At 38.1% G+C, this 19,903-nt stretch overlaps 1 protein-coding gene across 3 annotated transcripts in view; it reads right to left on the bottom strand.

Annotated features, from left to right (window-relative positions):
* Positions 1–925: 925 nt before the first annotated feature.
* Positions 926–19,903, bottom strand: part of LOC140495663 (P2Y purinoceptor 4-like) — a 43,765-nt gene continuing 24,787 nt past the window's right edge. The window contains exons 2-6 of one of the 3 annotated variants that reach the window (XM_072594654.1): positions 17,479–17,561; positions 14,895–14,983; positions 11,375–11,458; positions 8,591–8,870; positions 926–3,695 (exon numbers count right to left, since the gene is read on the bottom strand). In XM_072594654.1, the coding sequence (XP_072450755.1) occupies positions 2,533–3,669 (1,137 nt within the window). In that variant the 5' untranslated portion in view covers positions 3,670–3,695; positions 8,591–8,870; positions 11,375–11,458; positions 14,895–14,983; positions 17,479–17,561 and the 3' untranslated portion in view covers positions 926–2,532. Of the gene's footprint in view, positions 3,696–8,590; positions 8,871–11,374; positions 11,459–14,894; positions 14,984–17,478; positions 17,562–19,903 lie in introns of those variants that run through there. The other 2 variants (XM_072594655.1, XM_072594656.1) reach the window with 2 other exon arrangements.

Below are 19,903 nucleotides of genomic sequence, written 5' to 3'. Positions count from 1 at the left end.
CTGGAGTCACATGTAGGCAGACCAGGTAAGGATGGCAGTTTCATTCCATAAAGGACATTAGTAAACCAGTTGTACTTTTGCAACAATGGTTTCATAGTCCAGTAATGATTATTAATTCCAGATTTTTTTTTATCTTGAATTCAAATTCCAGCATCTGCCATGGTGAGATTCAAACCCAGGTTGCCATGATATTTTCTGGATTTTCTAGAATCTTAGTCTAGTAATAATACCAGTAGGTCATCACCTCCTGATAGCTGAATTTCATAAGATCAATGCATTCATTTAGAATGAGTTGAATGGCTTGAAATATGATCTATTCTCTTTCAAGAATAGTCTTTAAAATATTTACAGTCACTCTTGATCTATATAAACAGGCTTGCTACAGTAAGTATTGGTTATTAATTTCTGGTTTTAGTTCAAGAGTGTTCAAAGTTGAAAAATAGACTGGCTTCATTAACATCCTGATAGACAGGATTAACATCTAGCAAAAGAAATATGCATTTCATAGATAATTTGTGATCCTTCGATTTTATACCAGTTTAAAATATAAATCTACTTCAAAAGCTCACATCATGCAGGCACACAGCTATGGGAAGTAATGCATACTGAAACTCCCAGCTTTCACCACCAATTTCATGATGATTCTTCACTTAGGTCACCACCTGACCTATTTAGGTTTAGATGGTTTATAGTCCCATCTCTACATCAGAAACTCAGAAGAGAGAAACGGTTTCAACTAAATGATACTATCGCATTGCTGGTCATCAGTGTTCTTCAGCAGGCTGGTTTATTATTTTCAGAGGCAACATGGACAGTAAAAGTTGAACTGTTTCAGTATATTTTTGCTCTTTATTGCAACATTAACATAAATATATTTGAAAAAAAGCAAATTCAATCTATTCCAAAATGAAATTCACTGCCACCAATGGAAAACAAAGCAAACAGACCAAGCTATACACAAGTATAAAATGAAACTGAAAAATAATCTAAATAATATCACTGTATTTTGAACTCAGGGGATGAATGTAAGTCTGTTTTGAAATCAGTCCAAAAACCTGCATTGAAACAAACTTAGTATGAAATATAATAGCAACATATTGAGTAAGAAAATAGAGAGTATCAGAAAAAAAATTCTAAAACACATATAATTCTTATCAAAGAATCAGTAAAAGACTTAATAGGCAGGACTATTCTCGCCCTGTGGAGTAGGAAGTGAGGCAGGTGGGTGCATAATTCTACACCACTGGCCAACATGCCAGTGTACTAGCACCATCCACTCAAACATTTTTTCTAAGGCCATATTGAGTGCAGAACAGTTAAAATATCAACTAATGTCATTGAGGAGAACGCCTACTAGGAGAATATTGCATAAGCTTGGAGGTGCTTCTTGATAGCAAACTGGGGAAGAGGGTGACAAGAGGGTAATGCTGTAGGATCACCTGAGTACCCCAGCCCAATCCATCTACCTGCCCATCACAGTGCCCACAGACTGCCAAGATGGAAGTCCAACAAATCTGAGCACTGTTTATTTCAAAGCGTTTCAAAGTGCAGAGAAAACACAAAAGATTACCTCACCTGTCTTTTCCTGTAAGTATCCTATTGGTCCTCCAGTTTTCAAAGCTCATCCACCATCCTCAATTTGATGGTAAACACACCCTCTGGCTAATAATTGCTCAATCCTGAAAACCTGACTTATTGGATTGCTATTCTCAACATGACACATGGTAAAGACATACATTTGATCCCAGTGTCAGGTTCATGAACCAAAATGGAAACATTTGCCAAATGTTTTGAAATAACTGTATCCATTATAAAATTTGAATCTTGAGATGACACAATTCCTGGAAAATATAGTCTGCATTTTTTTTTCAGTTTTCCATAAATGATACTCCTAGTCCAAACGTCACTCATTTTGGTCTTAACAACAATTGAGAAACCCTTTGAGACGTGTAAGAAATTGTTTTTCTTTTAGATTATTCCTTGATGGGGTATGAGTGGCAAAGCCAGAGTTTTTATTGTCTGATGTAATTCCTCTCAAGATGGTAGCACTGAGCCACATTTTTGAATGCTGTAATCCATGTGGAGTAGGTAAATCTATTCTGCTATTAGGAAGTTTCAGGATTGTAATCCAGGCTCAGTGAAGGAATGGTAATATAGTTTTATAAGTCAGGATGGTGCTTGACTTGGAGGGGAATTTGCAGTTGGTAGTGCTCCTATACATCTATTGCTCTTGTCCTTCAAGAGGTTGTGGGTTTGGAGGGTGCTATAGTGGGCATTTGAAATAGAGATCATTTTACGTTCATTTACATTTCTCAGCCAAACAAGTTATTGTCTTCTTAGGATTGTCTTTGATGACTTCAATTGACAATGTTTGGTTTGGGTCACAACAAGTTTAATCTGAATGTCACTGGCATCCAGGTCCATCAGTCAGCATTAGTGTGAAAGCTTCTATTTAATGAGCAACCAACCATTTTGGGCCTTTCTGATGGTTGTTGACCTAAAAGTTAAGAGATTTTCTTGATTGCATCAGTCTCACCTCTGCATAATGGAATAGACAGTACCAGTGTTTATCATTGATTTTTCATTTGTTTTGCAATCCATTTTTGATACAGTTTGGCGAACACAACCTTTTCTCCTAATCACAGCATGCACAACCTTTTTTCGATAAATGTCTCCAGCCAGATAGTACAAAATAGGGTCAATGCAGCTGTTGACACTGGCCAGTGGTCTTGTGATCTTATATGTGAAGTTCACAATGTTAAGTGCATAACAGCTCTTCTCAAGTACCCTGAAAGTATAATATATTGTCCTTGTGATATGGAAAGGTACAAAACACAAGGAAAAGACAAACAAAACAATGATGATCATTTTAATGGATTTCTTTTTGACATTGTATGAAGTTTTATTGGATTTAGACATAGGGGCTTTGATCAACTCTCTGGTCATTAAACTGTAACAGATGACAATGATGAAAAATGGTATGATAAAGAGAATCACCATGATAGCAGAACTGTATGAAACATACTGAGGAAAATCTTCCCTACGAGTTGTGTCATGACAGAGTATGTCACCAGCCCGTTTGCTTGTTGTGACGAAAAGCAAATTGGGAATGAGGCAGATGATGACAGCTGCCCAGACCAGCAGGCATACGACCCAGGCCCGCTTCACTTTAATCCATTTGAGTGATTGGAAAGGGTAATATATGCCTATGAATCTGTGCACACTGATGCACGTAAGAAAAAGAATGCTGGAGTACAGGTTGGCATAGAAAAGGAAGCGGGTTAACTTACACAGAATCACACCAAATGGCCAATCATTCCGATTTGCATAGTAATATGTAAGAAGTGGCAGAGATAGCACATATAGAAGGTCTGAAAGAGCCAAATTAAACATATAGGTTATACTGGCATTCCATGGTCTCAGTTTACATGAGAAAATCCATAGCGCAATGGCATTGAGAACAAGGCCAACCACAAATACTATTCCATAGGACACTGGCAATAAGATGTATTTGAATTCCTCATTGAAATGGCAACTGCTATCATTGCTACCCAAATCGCTGCCATTATCAAAACTCATTTCCAGATGAGCAGACTCACTATATCCTGAGATTGAAGGCTTTGGTAGAGTAGGGGCCAGACAACAGCTCAATATTATTCTTGCTGCCATGTAATACTCCAAGGTCAGAGCCACACCTGGAAAAAGAATAACAAAAAAAGTTTAGGGATGTCTCACGAAGTATGTTGGTATCCATCCCCCTCCGAGCAGCTTTATGTAAATTTAGGTTACTACAGCACTCTGAACCTACACTCTAGTTGGAAGGAAAATTTGTCCTGCATTTTTCTAATACAGAGGAATCTCGATTATCCGGCATTCAATCATTCGAATATTGGATCATCCGGCAAGATCGTAAGGTCCCGATGCTTGGCTAAACTATGTAATCCGGCATTCAATTGTCCGGAATTCAATTAACTGAATGAAATACTCCCCACCCATGTCCTTCAGATAATCAAAGTTTCTCAGTATATGCATTTTGACGGTATCTTTCATTTTGCTTACTTATGATCCTGAAATTGGAAGTCAACCCAAATTCCTCAAATCTGTTAGAACTGCCTAAAAGAGATTGTTTAAAAAATGTTGTTAGGCCAGAAAATTCCCAAAATGTTTGATCATTGGTCCTATCACATCAGACATTTCAGAATGTGACAAGCTTTGAATCTTGCAATTAGATATCTCACCCTGACATCTACTAATGCTAACGGCCTCATGTTTACTCTCACTATCTCCAAACACATCCAGCTATTCAACTATTCCAGGCACATCCAATAGTGCTACAAAATTCTCTCTTGCAGAACAATGTGACACAAATAAAGATAAGACCATGAAGCATCATTGGGAGATATGTTGTATGAATGCCTTTTGTAGCTTATGTCTTTTGACAGGATGGATTCTGTAAGCTATCACAGATAAAGTGGCCATTCCAGACCATGTACTATTTTAGTGGGATGAATGTAGAGTTATGATCAGTATGTTTGCAGATGACACAAAAATTGATGGTGTGGTAAATAGCACAGTGGAAAGCCTTAAGACTAGTGGATGATATGGACGAGATGGTGAGATGGGCTGCACAGTGGCAAATCAAATTTAATCCTGAAAAGTGTGTGATCGTACCTTTTGGGAGGACTAACAAGTCAAGAGAGTACATATTGAATGGTATTACCCTAGGAAATACAGAGAGCAAAAGGAGGACTATAGGGCTGTTCAGTAAGTAAGGTAATTAAGAAGACATATGGGATCCTTGCCTTTATTAGTCAATACAGTGAAATCAAGACCAAGGAGGTTATAATGAAACTGTGTATAACATTAATTAGGCAGCAACTTGAGTATTATCTGCAGTTCTGGTCACAACACTGTAGGAAGGATGTGATTGAATGAAAGAGGATGCAGAAGAATTCACCGGAAGATGCCTTGGCTGCAGTGATTCAGCTATGGAGAGAGAGAAGATAGGCTGAGGTTATTGTCCTAAGAGGGGAGAAGGATGAGGGGGCCTGAATGAGATGTACAAAGTTCTGAGAGGCAGAAACATGGTAGTTAGGGAGAAACCTTTCTTTTTTTAGCAGAGGGGTGAATAGCCAGTTTTAAGATGAGGAGCAGATGTTTAGAGGGGATTTAAGGTAAAATATTTTTACCCAGAGTGACTTAGGTATCTGGAATTCACTGCCTTAAAAAGGTGGTATAGTGGGAATTTTCAAAATATTAAATACATTTTGAGATGAACACTTGAAATACCTTGCATACAAGGCTATGGGCCAAGTGCTGGGAATAGAACAGATGGAGGTTTGATGAGCTGCACAGACACAATAGGCTGAAGGGCCTCTTTCTGTGCTGTGAAAATTCCATGACTCTAGTTTTAATCATTTCACATTAATTATATTCAGATTAATTAGCAGCTGTTTTATGGTTTGCATGCGGTTAAATGAAAAACATATCTTGTGCACAACTGCATTATGCTGGAATGAACGACTACCAGATTCAATTTAGTCTCAAACATTTCTCAAGCATGTTTCTCCATCAGTCTGCTTTACCGTATTCTCATACAAGGTTCCTATTGAGACTTTATGCATGAGATTCTTCAGCCACTTGCAATGGAAAATTGCATTTCCTATGGTCTTTAACTTCAAGTTATCTCTTCCCATGTTGGCTGCAATGAAGCCTGAAGGATCTCATCCAGCTTTTAATTGTTCATGCCCCACCATGCGCATGTATTCCTCATCAAATGTCAACCCAATACTTGGAGTTGATGCTCTGCTCACCTGAGATCCAACACCAACATTTCAGGTTTTTATGCCAATTACAAGCAACATAAAATATCAAACTAATTTTGAAAGTGTGAATTATCTTTTATTGCCATGGTTCACTTTCTAGTTAATTTTACAACATTTGGCTATAATTTTAGGCTGAGGAGTTGTTAATTAAAACCAGAGATGAGGAGGAATCACTTTTCTCAAAAGTGTTGTGAATCTGTGGTATTTACTACCCCAGAATATGGTGGATCCCAGGACACTGAATAAATTTAAGGAGAAGATAAACAGATGTTTAATTAGAATTGTTTAATAGATTTGTAGGTTATGGGCAAGGAGCAGGAAAGTGGAGGCCATGATGAGATCGACCACGATAGTATAAGTAGCAGAGTACACTCAAGGTCCTAAATTGCCTCCTCATGCTCCTAGTACGTATATTCTTATGTTCTTATGAAACAATGTTCCAGAGATTCTTGAAAATTTGAGTAATAAGGGTAGTTGATAACCTAGTGGTATTATTACTGGACTCTCAATCCTGAGACCCAGGTAATGCCCTGGGGACCCCGATTTGAAACCTACCGCAGCAGACGGTGGAATTTGAATTCAATAAAAATCTGGATTAAGAATCTAATGATGACCGTGAATGTCAGGAAAAACCCATACGATTCACTAATGCCCTTTAGGGAAGGAAGCTGTCACCCTTAACAAGTCTGGTATGCATGTGAGTCAAGACTCACAGCAATATGCTTTCCTCTTATCTGCCTTCTGGGCAATTAGGGGTGAGCAATAAATGCTGGCCTAGTTGGCAATGCCCTTATCACAGAATGAATAATAAAAAAATGGAAATATGTTAATGTAATCCACCAGAAACTTACGGCAAGGAGGAGATATCACTTGAATAATACGTTACCCCAAGTTAGTGAACAATTTGTATTGCTCTAGCTTTACAAAACTAGCAACTTGCTCTTAAACTCCCCATAATTTTCATGAGGTTTTTGTATATTAATTTCCTATTAAGCTTTCCATAAAAAAGTTAAATCTAGTAAAAGATATTATTTTAAATGTGGTCATTGGCAATATATATCAAACAAGACATTTTACAGAAAGTGAACAATTAAAAGTTGAGAATTATTACTGATGATTTTAATACTGAAAATTTTAAATTTATATTGTTTTCATTCAGTTCAATTTCCATTTCTTTTTCACTCCCTTTTAATCCAAACTTTCTTTTCTTCTTTGTTTTATTTGCAGTACTGGATTTGAATTCACCCATCCAATTTACCCTCAATCTCAGTCCTTCCTTCAATGTTTATTAAAAATCTATTTCACTGCATAAGGGATACACATTGTCCTACTGTTTGGCAAGGTCCCAAATACTTTCTTGGCTTTGCTACGCCACTGTCAATCCACACTTTCAGCAATGTTATGTGCAAAATGAATTGAAACTTTAAACATGCAGGAAAAGTCAACCAAGGCATGCCACAAGATGCCTCACTTTGGATCCTATTTCTTAACTGTTCAATAGGAACGTGAAAGGTAGACTGGCATCCAAGTGAGGGTCAGGGTTAGTCATAACTAATATGGAGGTCAGCTTGATTCTGATCCCTGATGAGGAGTGCAAAGGTAGGGGACTTCCCAGTTTCCATGAAGCTGACCACTTCAGTGGCACAAATGGCCACCCACACTTGCCCCATTTTCAATCTAGGAGGAACACACTGGATTAGCACTGGCCAGGCAACCTGGGTAAAGTTGAGGAGGGGTGAACGAAGCTAAGAGGTTTTGAGAGTTGAAAGAATGCCTCATGTTTTATTTTACTTTCTTCCCAGCCCACCTCAGCAACTAGCAACTTCATCAGCTCTTTCTAGGTTGCCCAGCATGCATTCCAATCCAACCCATGACCCCAAAAGAAAATGGAGATTGAGAGTGGCCACTTTTAAAGCTCAAGTTTGTGGAGCCAAAAATTCTGTAGCCTCTGTGCACCCAGCCCAAAAAACAAAATTGAGATTTAATGTCAACCTTCACCATAAGCACAATGACAGGAATAGTGTTAAAGTTTGAGTCAGTGGCATTGTTATAGCTCACCTTTAAACTGAGAAGAAAAGTTAGGGCTTGGCCTAAGATATATCTCACATGATAGGATGTTCAGCTCAAATGCTGTTTGTAGTATTTTTCATTGCCATAATTATGAGTGTAAATAATCATAAAGTATGGAAAAACATTGCCCTCTGTTAATGTTAATCCAAAGTACATAAACTGCACCTGTTAACTAAATACTATAAATGTACATTACTGACCTCACCAGTACTTTCTGCACAAGGCTAAGAATGTATAAACAATACCTGCCTAACAAAGACAAGAACAATGATCCAGGTATGAATATGTCGTCTCTAAAGGGTTTATTTCTCACTGAGGATTACAGTGTTAAGTTTGAACAGTTGGAGTTACAGAGCCAGGAAGTGTAGAGTCAAGCTTTGGGGAAGGAAGAATATGCCGTTAATTATTGATTGCCAGACCTTCCACTGAAGTAATTCATGGACGTACAGTTCAATTTGACGAACCTAAATCCTGTGTATCTATGAATATCATGCTTACAACCAGTTGTTGTTCAATTCCTATAAATACCCAGCCACCCTATGGCCTACACCTTCAAATCCATCTTTTCAAAAGCATTCAAAACTAAGTAGACATTAAGCGCAACTACTTTATTCCTAGCCCTGAGTATTTGTTTATTACTTGTCAAAACACATGTCTCTGGCTTCTTAATCTACTGTTCTCTGTATAATTGTTACCTTTAATAGCACAGGTATTTAGGATGGCAGCTCCTGTGCCTCAGTAGAAATCGCAAGAATTTTCAAAATATACCAAAATCGGATGAATTTCCGTTTCAGTATGTCAGAGTATGTTGACAGTAATCAGTATTTAAACTTCCTCCTGAGGCTGGTACTGAATGCATTGGCCAGGTCCAATTCCACCTCAGAATCCCAGAGTAACAATGTCCAGAGTTTCGATGCTTTTATACAGTGGGCAGCACTGGCTCAAAAACACAGGATAATTCAGACCCACTTGTTACTGAAATTGAAAGATAAAGAAAAACATTAGAACAACTCGGGCATATAGCACTCAAAAATTAAATTTCATTTTTGTTACTTTCACAAATTGGGCTCAAGTGTGCTTTACAAACTTTAGGCAGTATTTACAGCACCAAAACAGGCCTTACAAGGCAAGAACAGATACATCAGTACAGAAACAGGCCATTCAACCTAAGGGTATGGTTAACGCAAGGTTGAACATTTGCTCCTGGGTTGAGTTTACAAGGTCGGGACATTTCCCTTCTCCAAAAACCCGATCCAAGAGAAAGTAGCCCAGAGATTAGAATTTTCGATCCGGTGTGGTGAGGGTCTTTGGGAGTCTGGTTGTGTGACCTGAGAATGTGGAATGAGAAGTAACTTCTCACCCTCACTAACTCCACCTCAACTCAACATGTCTCTCTCCTCTGATTTCTCTGTCCTCATACCATTCCTAAATCTCTACTCGCATGTAAAATCCCTAATCCATGTTCAGAACAACTTCCTTGACCTTACTATCTCATGTCATCTTGCTGGTCCCATCATTTTAATACAGATAAGACTATCTCTCTCTCATTCTACTTCCATACCACCACTATTGTCTTCTATACCCATCCCTGAATAGGACCAGGAGTAGAGCAATTAGCCCCCTGATCTTGCTCCAGAATTCAATATGATCATATATGGTCTAATTTTTATCTTAACCTGTCTACCGCCCCCATAACTCTTAACTCCCATGTCAATCAACCACTATACAAATCAGCCTTGAACATAAGCCACTATGTCTCGCTGGAGAAGTACATAAACTTTTTCATACTAATCCTTTATGTGAGATCTTAACGAAACTAGACCATGCCTACTTTTTCCATCTGACTTGTTGCATTCTCAAAGAACTATAAAATAATTTGTTAATGCATCACCTCCCCTTTCTTAGAAACTTGTTGACCTAGCCTGGTAGTATTATCATTTCCAACATCCTGCAATTACCACTTCAATAATAGATTCTAATATTTTCCCAAAGACTTTATCTAGACTAGCTTGCCTACAATTTCCTGCTTGACATACACCCACAGCTCCTCCCCCGCTCCAAATCAAACGAAAGACAAGGGCTCTAAAACTGACTCAATCAGTTTAAGGCTAAGACTGCACAAAACTATCAATTAAAATTCTTGTAACAGTAGTGAGGGTGTTCCATGCAGTGATTAGAACTGGAAAATAATTTTAAAGTAATAGAGTTAAAGTAAAAAGGTAAAGTCACCATAGTTTTTACTAGACCTTAGAACTGTTCTCTCATTAGAGAGAGACAACTGGTGGTGGTTTATTCTGAGGGTCACCAGATCTCAGGCAAGGTGAGAGGAAAGTAGAAACCCTTCAATTATAATAACTGAAGGGTGATTCAGTATGGGGCAAGATCCGTGTCTTCTGGTTACATAAAGTACTTCACATTGCCATAGAAGATAGTATATGGAAGTGCTGAGTCATGCACACACCAAGCCTATCCATAGAGTGAGTTATGAGCAACAATTTGTTTAGCTTTGTCATGGCTCCCATTCAGTTCTTGACAGCTACAATTATTAAAAAAGTAGCATAATTTGTGCTTTAAACAGAATAAAAAGATTAGTATAATACAACCATTGCTGAAAGTTATTTTTGTGAAAGAACAACAAAGTTATTACAAAAATAACAAGTAGGTAATAATAAAGGATACATATAAAAGATAAAAGAGTAAGATCAGTCCCTAAGATTGGTGCAGCTCTGTCAGTTACTTAAACTGAAAGGGTGGAAACTTTCAACAATCCAAATCTTGACTCCTAACCCTTAACCATCCCCTACTCCCTGAACTGACCTGACCTCAGCATCTACCTCATACTGACGTCCTCCCCGGTTCACCAACTATCCCCAGAACTCACTCCCAATCATCATAAACTAACCTCACCTCAAAACCCAATTCTCCTTCAACTTCTCGTCCAAATGAATCTTAACCCATCCGACTCCTCCAATTCTCCCCCAGCTCACGGTCTTACCCCTGACACCCAGACACCTGACTCCGCTGACCCAGCCTGGCCTGGCAACCCAATTCTCCCAACCCTCAAATTTTCCCAAATCAACCTGGTGCAACGTTACCACCGATCTCATCCTTACCTCCAGACTCTCCCCACTTCACCTCCCCCCCCCCCCCCACACCCCCCAACCCCCAAATTCTCCAATCCACCTGACTTGTCTATCCTCTGACTCACCTATCCAATTTATCCACTAGCTATCCTACCACCCACTCATGTGGCTTCCTACCCACATAAAACACAATTATCCTATCCTGCATTAGCCTGCCACTTTACTCTCCTGAAACACTACTAAATTCACCTGCATGTTACGCTACTCTCTTACCAATTTACCTCACACGCTCCATGCCTTGACTCACTTTTCTCCTCTCCATAGCTTTTCAAAGAAGTTTTGGGATGCTGAAACATTTATTTACCACAAAAGGAGCAAGGAACTTAGTGAACTTACAATCATGATGGAAATGGTACTAAGAGAACTGATGTGGCTGCAGCGTGACAAATCTTTGATTCCTGATGGACTCCATCCTAGGATCTTAAAAGAGGTGGTTAGTGAGCTATTGATCCATTTGAGTTAATTTTCCATAAGTCCCTCAATTCAGGAAGGATTCCATCAGACTAGAGTGTATCAAATATCTATTCAAGATGGAAGGGAGATTGAAGCAGGAAACTGCACACTAGTCAGCTTGACTGCCTGACATGGGAAAGGTGTTAGGATCAAACATGAAAGGAATTAAAACTGCATATTTAGACAAACTGTAAGAGTCTCCTATAAGACTGTAAAATATAGGAATAGGAGTAAGTAATTTGGTCCCTCAAACCTGTTCCACCATTCAATAGGATCATGACAGATCTGACGTTCCTGACATCCATTTTCCTGTCTTTTCCCTGTAATCCTTGATTTCCCTACTGATCAAGAATCTATCCATCTCAGCCTTAAATATACACAAGTATCCAGCACCCAAAACTCTCTGTGACAAGAAATTCCAAAGGTTCATAACCATCTGAGATAAGAAATTCTTCCTCATCTCAGTTTTAAATTGATGTCCCTTTATTTGGACACTATATCCTTTTGCCCAGTCTTTCTTACGAGGGGAAACATCCTTATAGGATTTACCCTGTCAAGATCCTTAACAATCCTATTTTTGCACTGAAAACATGTCTAATTCTACTAAACTCCACTGAGCAGAGTACTGACCTGTTCAGCCTTTGCTCATAAGACAATCCATTCACAGGAAGGATTATCCTAGTGAACTTTCTCTGAACTGCCTCCAATGAAGCAATAGCTTTTCTTAAATAAGGGGATCAAGACCATTCTCAGTACTCTAGGTGTTGTCTCACCAGCACCTTATACAGTCGCAGTAAGACTTCCCTACTGTCATACTCCCTTGAAATAAGGGTCAACATTCCATTAGCCTTCATTATTACATGCAACACCTGTGTGCTAGCTTTCTGTATTTTATGCAAAATACCTCAAAGTCCCTTTGTAGCTTTTCTTTATTTAAGTAACACTTTGTCCTGTATTTAGGTTTGCTCGCTGAACTGGAAGGTTCATTTTCAGATGTTTCGTCACCATACTCGGTAACATCTTTAGTGAGTCTCCAGACGAAGCACTGCTGATGATTCCTGCTTTCTATTTATATGTTTGGGTTTCTTTAGGTTGATGATGTCATTTTCTGTGGTGTTGTCATTTCTTGTTTTTTTTCAGCAGATGGTAAATGGGATCCAAATCAATGTGTTTGTTGATAGAGTTCCGGTTGGAATGCCATGTTTCTAGGAATTCTCGCGCGTGTCTCAGTTTGGCTTGTCCTAGGATGGATGTGATGTCCCAATCGGAGTGATGTCCTTCCTTATCTGTATGTAAGGATACTAGTAAGAGAGGGTCATGTTGTTTTGTGGCCAGTTGATGTTCATGTATCCTGGTGGCTAGTTTTCTGCCTGTTTGTCTAATGTAGTGTTTGTTACAGTTCTTGAACGGTACTTTGTATGCAGTGTGGGTGAAGCAATCATCACAACATCCACAAACAAAGCTGCATCAGAACATTATTTAAATGTGCCACAACACAGTGCGGCACAGAGGAACTGTGCAGAACAAAGGAAAATCACCTATGAAGTGTATTCAAAAAGAATGGGTACCCAAGGAACACAGCCCACTGATTTTTAAGCAACAAACCCAAACAAGTAGACAAAACACATCCAGAAACTCTAGCCACTCTCCCCTAATCAAAGGCATCTCTGAAATGACCACCAGACTACTCAGACCCCTTGGCATCATGGTAGCCCACAAACCCACCAACACACTAAAACAGCAGCTAATGAACTTGAAAGATCCTATACATTCAAGAAAAACTAACCTCATTTATAAAATACCGTGCAAGAACTGTAACAAACACTACATTGGACAAACAGGCAGAAAACTAGCCCCCAGGATACATGAACATCAACTAACCACAAAACAAAATGACCTCTCACTAGTATCCTTACATACAGAGAAGGAAGGACACCACTTGGATTGGGACAACCCATCCATCCTAGTACAAGCCAAACAGAGACACGCACGAGAATTCCTTCAAGCATGGCATTCCAACTGGAACTCTATCGATAAACACATTGACTTCGACCCCATTTACCATGCCCCTGAGAAAAACAACAGGAAATGACATCACCACAGGAAATGGCATTACCAACCCAAAGAAACCAAAACATACAAATGGAAAGCAGGAATCATCAGCAGTGCTTCATCCGGATGCTCACTGAAGATATTACCTAGTATTGTGACTAAACATCTGAAAAATGAACCTTCCAGCTCAATGAGCAAACCTACATCCAGAACCTCAACCTGAGCTACAAATCTTATCAAGACTCAGTAACAATTTGTTCTTTTGTTCTCTCTTCTAAATGAATGACATCACACTCTCCCACGTCATACTCCATTTGCTAACTTTTTGTCCACATGCTTAACCTATCAATATCTCTCTGTAAACTGTTTGCATTGTTTCTGAAACTTACCTTTCTATCTATTTTTGTGTCATCTGAAAATTTGCCTCCCTTTCTCCATGTCATTAATATATATTGTAAACAGTTGTGATCCTCACACTGATCCCCGGGTAAACCCTGGTTGCCAACCTGAAAAAAAATCCATAAGCCCCACTGGCTGTTTACTGCACATTAGTCTACCCACAGGAGTATACTACCTTCAATGTAATAGGCCCTTATCTTATGATTTCATCTTTTGTGAAGTACCTTGTCAAACTCTTTCTAGAAGTTCAAACACAACATATCTCCTGGTTTTCGTCTATCAACTCTGGCTGAGACTTTCTTGAAAAATTTTAATAAATTAGTCAGACATGATTTCTCTTTCATGAAGCCATGCTGACTCTGCTTAATTAAAGTATGATGTCCTTTCAGCTGTTGTCCTTTTCCTCAAATGTCATTTTCACCTGCTACCTTTGCAAGGGGGGGGGTGGGGGCACGGTGGCTCAGTGGTTAGCACTGCTGCCTCGCAGCGCCAGGGACCCAGGTTCGAATCCAGCCTCCGGCAACTGTCTGTGTGGAGTTTGCACATTCTCCTCGTGTCTGCGTGGGTTTCCTCCAGGTGCTCCTGTTTCCTCCCACAATCCAAAGATGGGCAGGTTAGGTGAATTGCCCATCGTGTTAGGTACATTAGTCAGGGGAACATATGGGGAATGGGTCTGGGTGGGTTACTCTCCGGAAGGTTGGTGTGGACTTGTTGGACCAAAGGACCTGTTTCCATACTGTTGGGAATCTAAGCTAATCTAGATATGCTTTCACCTGGTGCAATGCATAAAATGTTCAATGATCTGTTTAGATTTTGTAAGCCAAGTTAAAAGATAAACAGGCCTCCTTGTCAGAGCCCAAACAATAGAATGGTGAGGCAACACAATAGAGGTCTGCAGACCATAGGAGAGATGTGTCCAATGCATTGTTGATTATCAACAAAGCTGACTTACTGTCTAGCACTGATGGATAGTAGTTTACAGGAAAGTCTGCATCATCCCATATGAACGAAAAGCTGCAAGTCCCATCGAATAATATCGATCTTCACCATGTTCAACAAACAGGACAATAAAAGGGAGTACAAGTTAGCAGTGATCTAATTCATTGCACTGAAAATTTTCAAAATCTGATCCTTGATCCGGCCAGAACAGAAATGCTGTGGAAATAAAAATAGGAGTCCAAAATCGACAGGAAGAAAAGATCCTAATATATCCAGGTTCAGGACATTAAGGTCAATTTTCACTGAGCAGCAAGCTGTCAAACCATGAGGTGTTATTTCATTCTTTGTAGGCAGTTCTTCCTTTAATGCTCCCACAGAACCAGTGGTTCAGGGAAGAGAAGTTAAGATGTGTTCAGCCTGAAGACTCAATGGAGGAAAACACCTCAAAACTCTCACTTTAATATCTTTCGCATTCACATCCACACACAGAAACGGACACCATTTAAAAGATTCTCCTCCATTTTATGATGACCAGATCACCAATAAGGTTCCGGATTTTATGAAAATATTCCAAATTGTCAAGATCCCACATGTGAAGGGATGAACTGGCTCTATTTTATTTAATCCCTCTTAGTTGCTTACAACAAGGTTAATTTAGAAACAGTCCTTTTCCTTGTAGATGCGTATCTTCCAGACCAAATGAATTTATATTTTAAAAATCATCTGACTTTACTTGACTGTCATGAGGTAATAAAAGAGTGATTTTATTAGTTATTGAACATGAGAAGTAATAACTAGGCACACACAAAACAGATTAGAAAAAAATGAGGTAAGTGTGAAGAAAAGATAATATTTTAAAATGGTATATTGATCAGATTCTGAATTCCATGAAGAATTAACTATGGAAGATTGCAGCTGTTACCAGTATGTCAGATGTATGTGGTATGCAGTGCTTTTGAGGTGCTTGGTTTTGCAGGTCAGCTGAAACTCTTTCATCCTATTTCCTTTTGATGCTGGCTAGTTATTCAGTACCACTAATTGAGCCAACTGGTCCTGCATCTTATAACTTACAAAGAAAATTCAAAACTAGCCCTTTCATGAGCCAACAATAAGCTAATGGCCATTATTATAGAATGGATAAAATATTTGAACATTCTGCAGTATGGTATCAGAGTTAAAAACAAATATTATATTCTTAAGAAGAGAAGATAAGAGAAGACCTGGTACAAATGTTCAAATTTACAAAAATCAAATGGCTATGAAAGATCATTTTCAAAAATCAGTGATTTGAAAACAAGATTTCATAAGCTTAGAATTAATGCAAGAAGGGGTAACACATTATTGGGAACAGGCAATAATTGTAAATTAGAACAACAATGATCTTACTGAATAATAGGGCAGGTTTGAGTGGTCTACTTCTGCTCCTAATTCACGTGTTCAAATGTTGACAAAAATGTGAGAATATTTTTGCACACAAAAGATATTAGAACATGCAATACATTGCCACAAAAAGCTTTTTATACCAAGTACTTCTCAACATTTAAGAAAGCTATTGGATAATCACCTGAGAGAAAATAATACAGATCACAGTGAAAAAATAGGTGCAATTAAAACATCGTAGATATCTGGGAGCAACATTGACATGTTGGGCCAAATGACAGTCTTCTTGATTGGAATTTCTATTATTCCAAAATATATTCATATGGTAATTGAACTTTTGTTATTTACCTACATCTATGCAGAATCAATATTTTTAACAATCTGAACAAAAATGTGAAATTTAGCAACTCATGGTACATGTAAATTGACTTCTAGCTAGGTTTCTTCCAGTTTTGACCCTGAGAACTCTTAACGTAATGGTGGTGTTATATCTCTGGACTAGTATGTCTGTATCTAAGTTCCACCTGTCCAAGAGGTGTACCGTGTCAACTTTAAAATGAAAATTGCTTATAATTAATTACCCAAGATATGTATAATATGAGGTAAAGACCAATCAGATTTGCTTGTCAGATAATTCTTTGAGTCTAAATGAATGGTGTTTTCTGAAACCAAGATTATCTATATACTCCCACAGACACCTATTCATTTGTCACTTCCTTTCCATTCCAAGTTCAAGCCAAAACTAGGTATTAAATATACTCCGTGAAATTTAAAATCTAATTTTAAAATCTAATATGATTAACAGGCTGAAACATTGATGAGGGAGTGCTTCTTCACCAGAGGAACCATCTTTCAGATAAGACATTCTACTGGGTTCAATCACATTTTTTAGGTGTACAGGTATATCAAAGATCCTGTGGCATTTATTGGAAAAGAACAGTGGAATTCTCCCAGTATCTGAGTCCACATCTATACCTTATGCCACAACACTGAAGCCAAATATTTTGCTTTTTGTCAGATCTTGTATGTAAATTAACTGTTATATTTTCATAAATTACAATTACAAGGTTTAAACATAATTTACTGGCTGTTAAAATGTACAAAGGTTCATTGCTTATTTTATCCAAGGGATGGTAACTAATCTAAAATATTTTAAGTTAATTCAGTTCTAATTTGCATAGAAAGAACAACATACAGTATTTGAAAACTGAACTCACCAAACTGCAGGGTCTCCCGATTTGTGAAATAGTTTTACTGCCAGTCTTGGAACTTCTCATAGTTAACGCCCATATTTCACATACTGGAAAACAAAGACTGCACTGATTGGGAAGGAACACAGCCTCTTATATCACACAGCTGCTCAACTAACTCACACATTAGAGGAAGATTAAAGTGCACAGTCCAAACTTATACTACACTCATCAGGAATCATTCTTAAAATTTCTAAATGGTAAAAAGAAAGATGGACAAAGTCGGTTTATTATTTTGATGTAAGATGTTACATTTCATTCAGTTGAAATTGAGGAAAGGAACTAAGATACCAAAAAGTGGATTATATCAATTTTGATTCTTCTGAAATTTCATTGCGTACAAGTACAATTCCGTATGAGTCAGACAAGTCATCATCCAATCAAGTGCTGGGGTTTAGAGATATCAGCACATTCTACCAATGACACAAAGGTCAGGATGATCTTAGAAGAGTCAAGCCAAAGCAATGTTAATAACTCAACTCATCATTTCACAAAAGGAACTTAGTAATTGTGGGGGAGGTGCAGATTGTAAAATTTATTTTTATTTGCAGATACAATGAATGAAGATACTGAATTACCAATAGAAAAATAGGAGGAAGAAGAGATTTGTATTCTAATCCATTGATGGCTAAAATATAATTGCAGATTTGATAACAAAACGACAAATCAGTTTCCCTTCACTGACAGTACTAACGTACTCTCAATACGAATACCCTTTTCCCTCTTTGTAATTCTACTCACACCCAATGTTAACCCTTTCTCTTCCTCAACAATATTCATTGTTCCAACCTTACCCTAACAGTATCCACCCTTTCTTTTTCTCCAAAAATGTTCACCTCCTCCTCTAACCTCTAACAATATCCTCCTGTCTCACCCCCAAAAAGTGTTTACCATTTCTCCCTCATCCTGACAGTGCTCAACCCCTATCCCTGACAGTGTTCACCATTCCTCCTTCAACTCTGACTATGCTAATCCCTTCACCCCAACAAAATTCATTCCTTTTCCTCACCTCCAACAGAGTTCATCTTTTTTTTCTTACCATGTCCTCCAAAATTGTTCACACCCCTTACTCAATCCACAACAATGTTTAGGCCTCTTTACCCCATATCCTTGCTTTCTGTTTTGAATATTTGGTTCCTAGATATCACTGGTCAAGCTATGAACAGAGTTTAAATTAACTAGTTATGTTTCTTAAAATTTAGAAGATTATAGGCAAGTTGATGGCAATATTCATACAAGTCCTAGACATAAGGGGAACGATCAGACAGATAAAAATCATTTCTGCTGGTCAGGGAATCCAGGACTACAGTCAAAAAGTTATGACTATATGATTTGATCAAGAGTGAAACTAAAATAACATTTCTTAACAAAATATCTGGTAGACATTTTTACCCTCTTCTGAAAATGGATAAAGAATATCAATCAACTTTTAAGTTTGAAACTGAGTCTGATGGAATTTTGTTGGCCAGTTATTAAGAGGTAAAAAGTGATCTTTCAGATTCAGGTTGACAGATTCGGTATCTGTACTTAACAAGAATTAACATTCATGATGAATAAATACACTCCAGCTACAGATAAATAACTACGAATTGTCAGCATGTAACTCTACTAGTTGAAACTCTAGCTCCTTTAAAAACACCCCTCTACAAACACATACTACACAGGCACACAAAAAAGGGGTGTTATAGGTGGAAGGAAGACTGGGAAGGCAGTTCAGTGGCCCATGTCAACATAGTTTGATGAGATTTGATTCTTTTGATGATCAGGACACTGCTACTTGGTCTTCCTTTTCCAGATACGTTCACTTGTTTGCAAGAGGCACAGAATAACTGATTCACACTTATAAAAGTCTTTGAATTATCATTTTAAGTACACAGCTTAGAAAAATTGGAAAGGGAAAATAAATTGACTATCTTCAAGGTTGAAATGCTTTGAATACCGGATAAAATAGTTCCTTTCCTCCCACAGGTCTGATGGTTTCTGTCAAATTTTCACACTCTTAAGGTGTTCACTACCTGAAAGCCAATCACATAGGCAGAAGGTCTTTGTCATCAATAACTTGTCAATAGTCAACAGACCAATCCACTACCTGCTGCTGGCAAAAGTTCCATTGGTACCCACCCTTTGGTTCCAGCTCATTTGAAAACCAAGTTTCCACTCTTAATAAGCAGCTATGTAAGCAGTACTTACAATGAGTGCCAGGTTACTTGCTTTCACCAAGTACAAAATCAGAATTCTTGGTTTTTAATTCAATTATTTTCCTATTTCAGCTACAATCAAAAATATAGAGAAATTAAAAGATACTGTGTTTATATATAGTAGTACTCAAGCTGGAGATGGAATGTTAACCAATTTTTAACATTGTTAACCAATTATATACTGTGCTCTGGAA

The sequence above is a fragment of the Chiloscyllium punctatum genome, chromosome 25 (genome assembly GCF_047496795.1).
Source record: "Chiloscyllium punctatum isolate Juve2018m chromosome 25, sChiPun1.3, whole genome shotgun sequence".
Taxonomy (NCBI): Eukaryota; Metazoa; Chordata; class Chondrichthyes; order Orectolobiformes; family Hemiscylliidae; genus Chiloscyllium; species Chiloscyllium punctatum.
The sequence above is the reverse complement of the archived record's forward strand: the minus strand, read 5'-3'. Positions and strand labels throughout refer to the sequence as shown.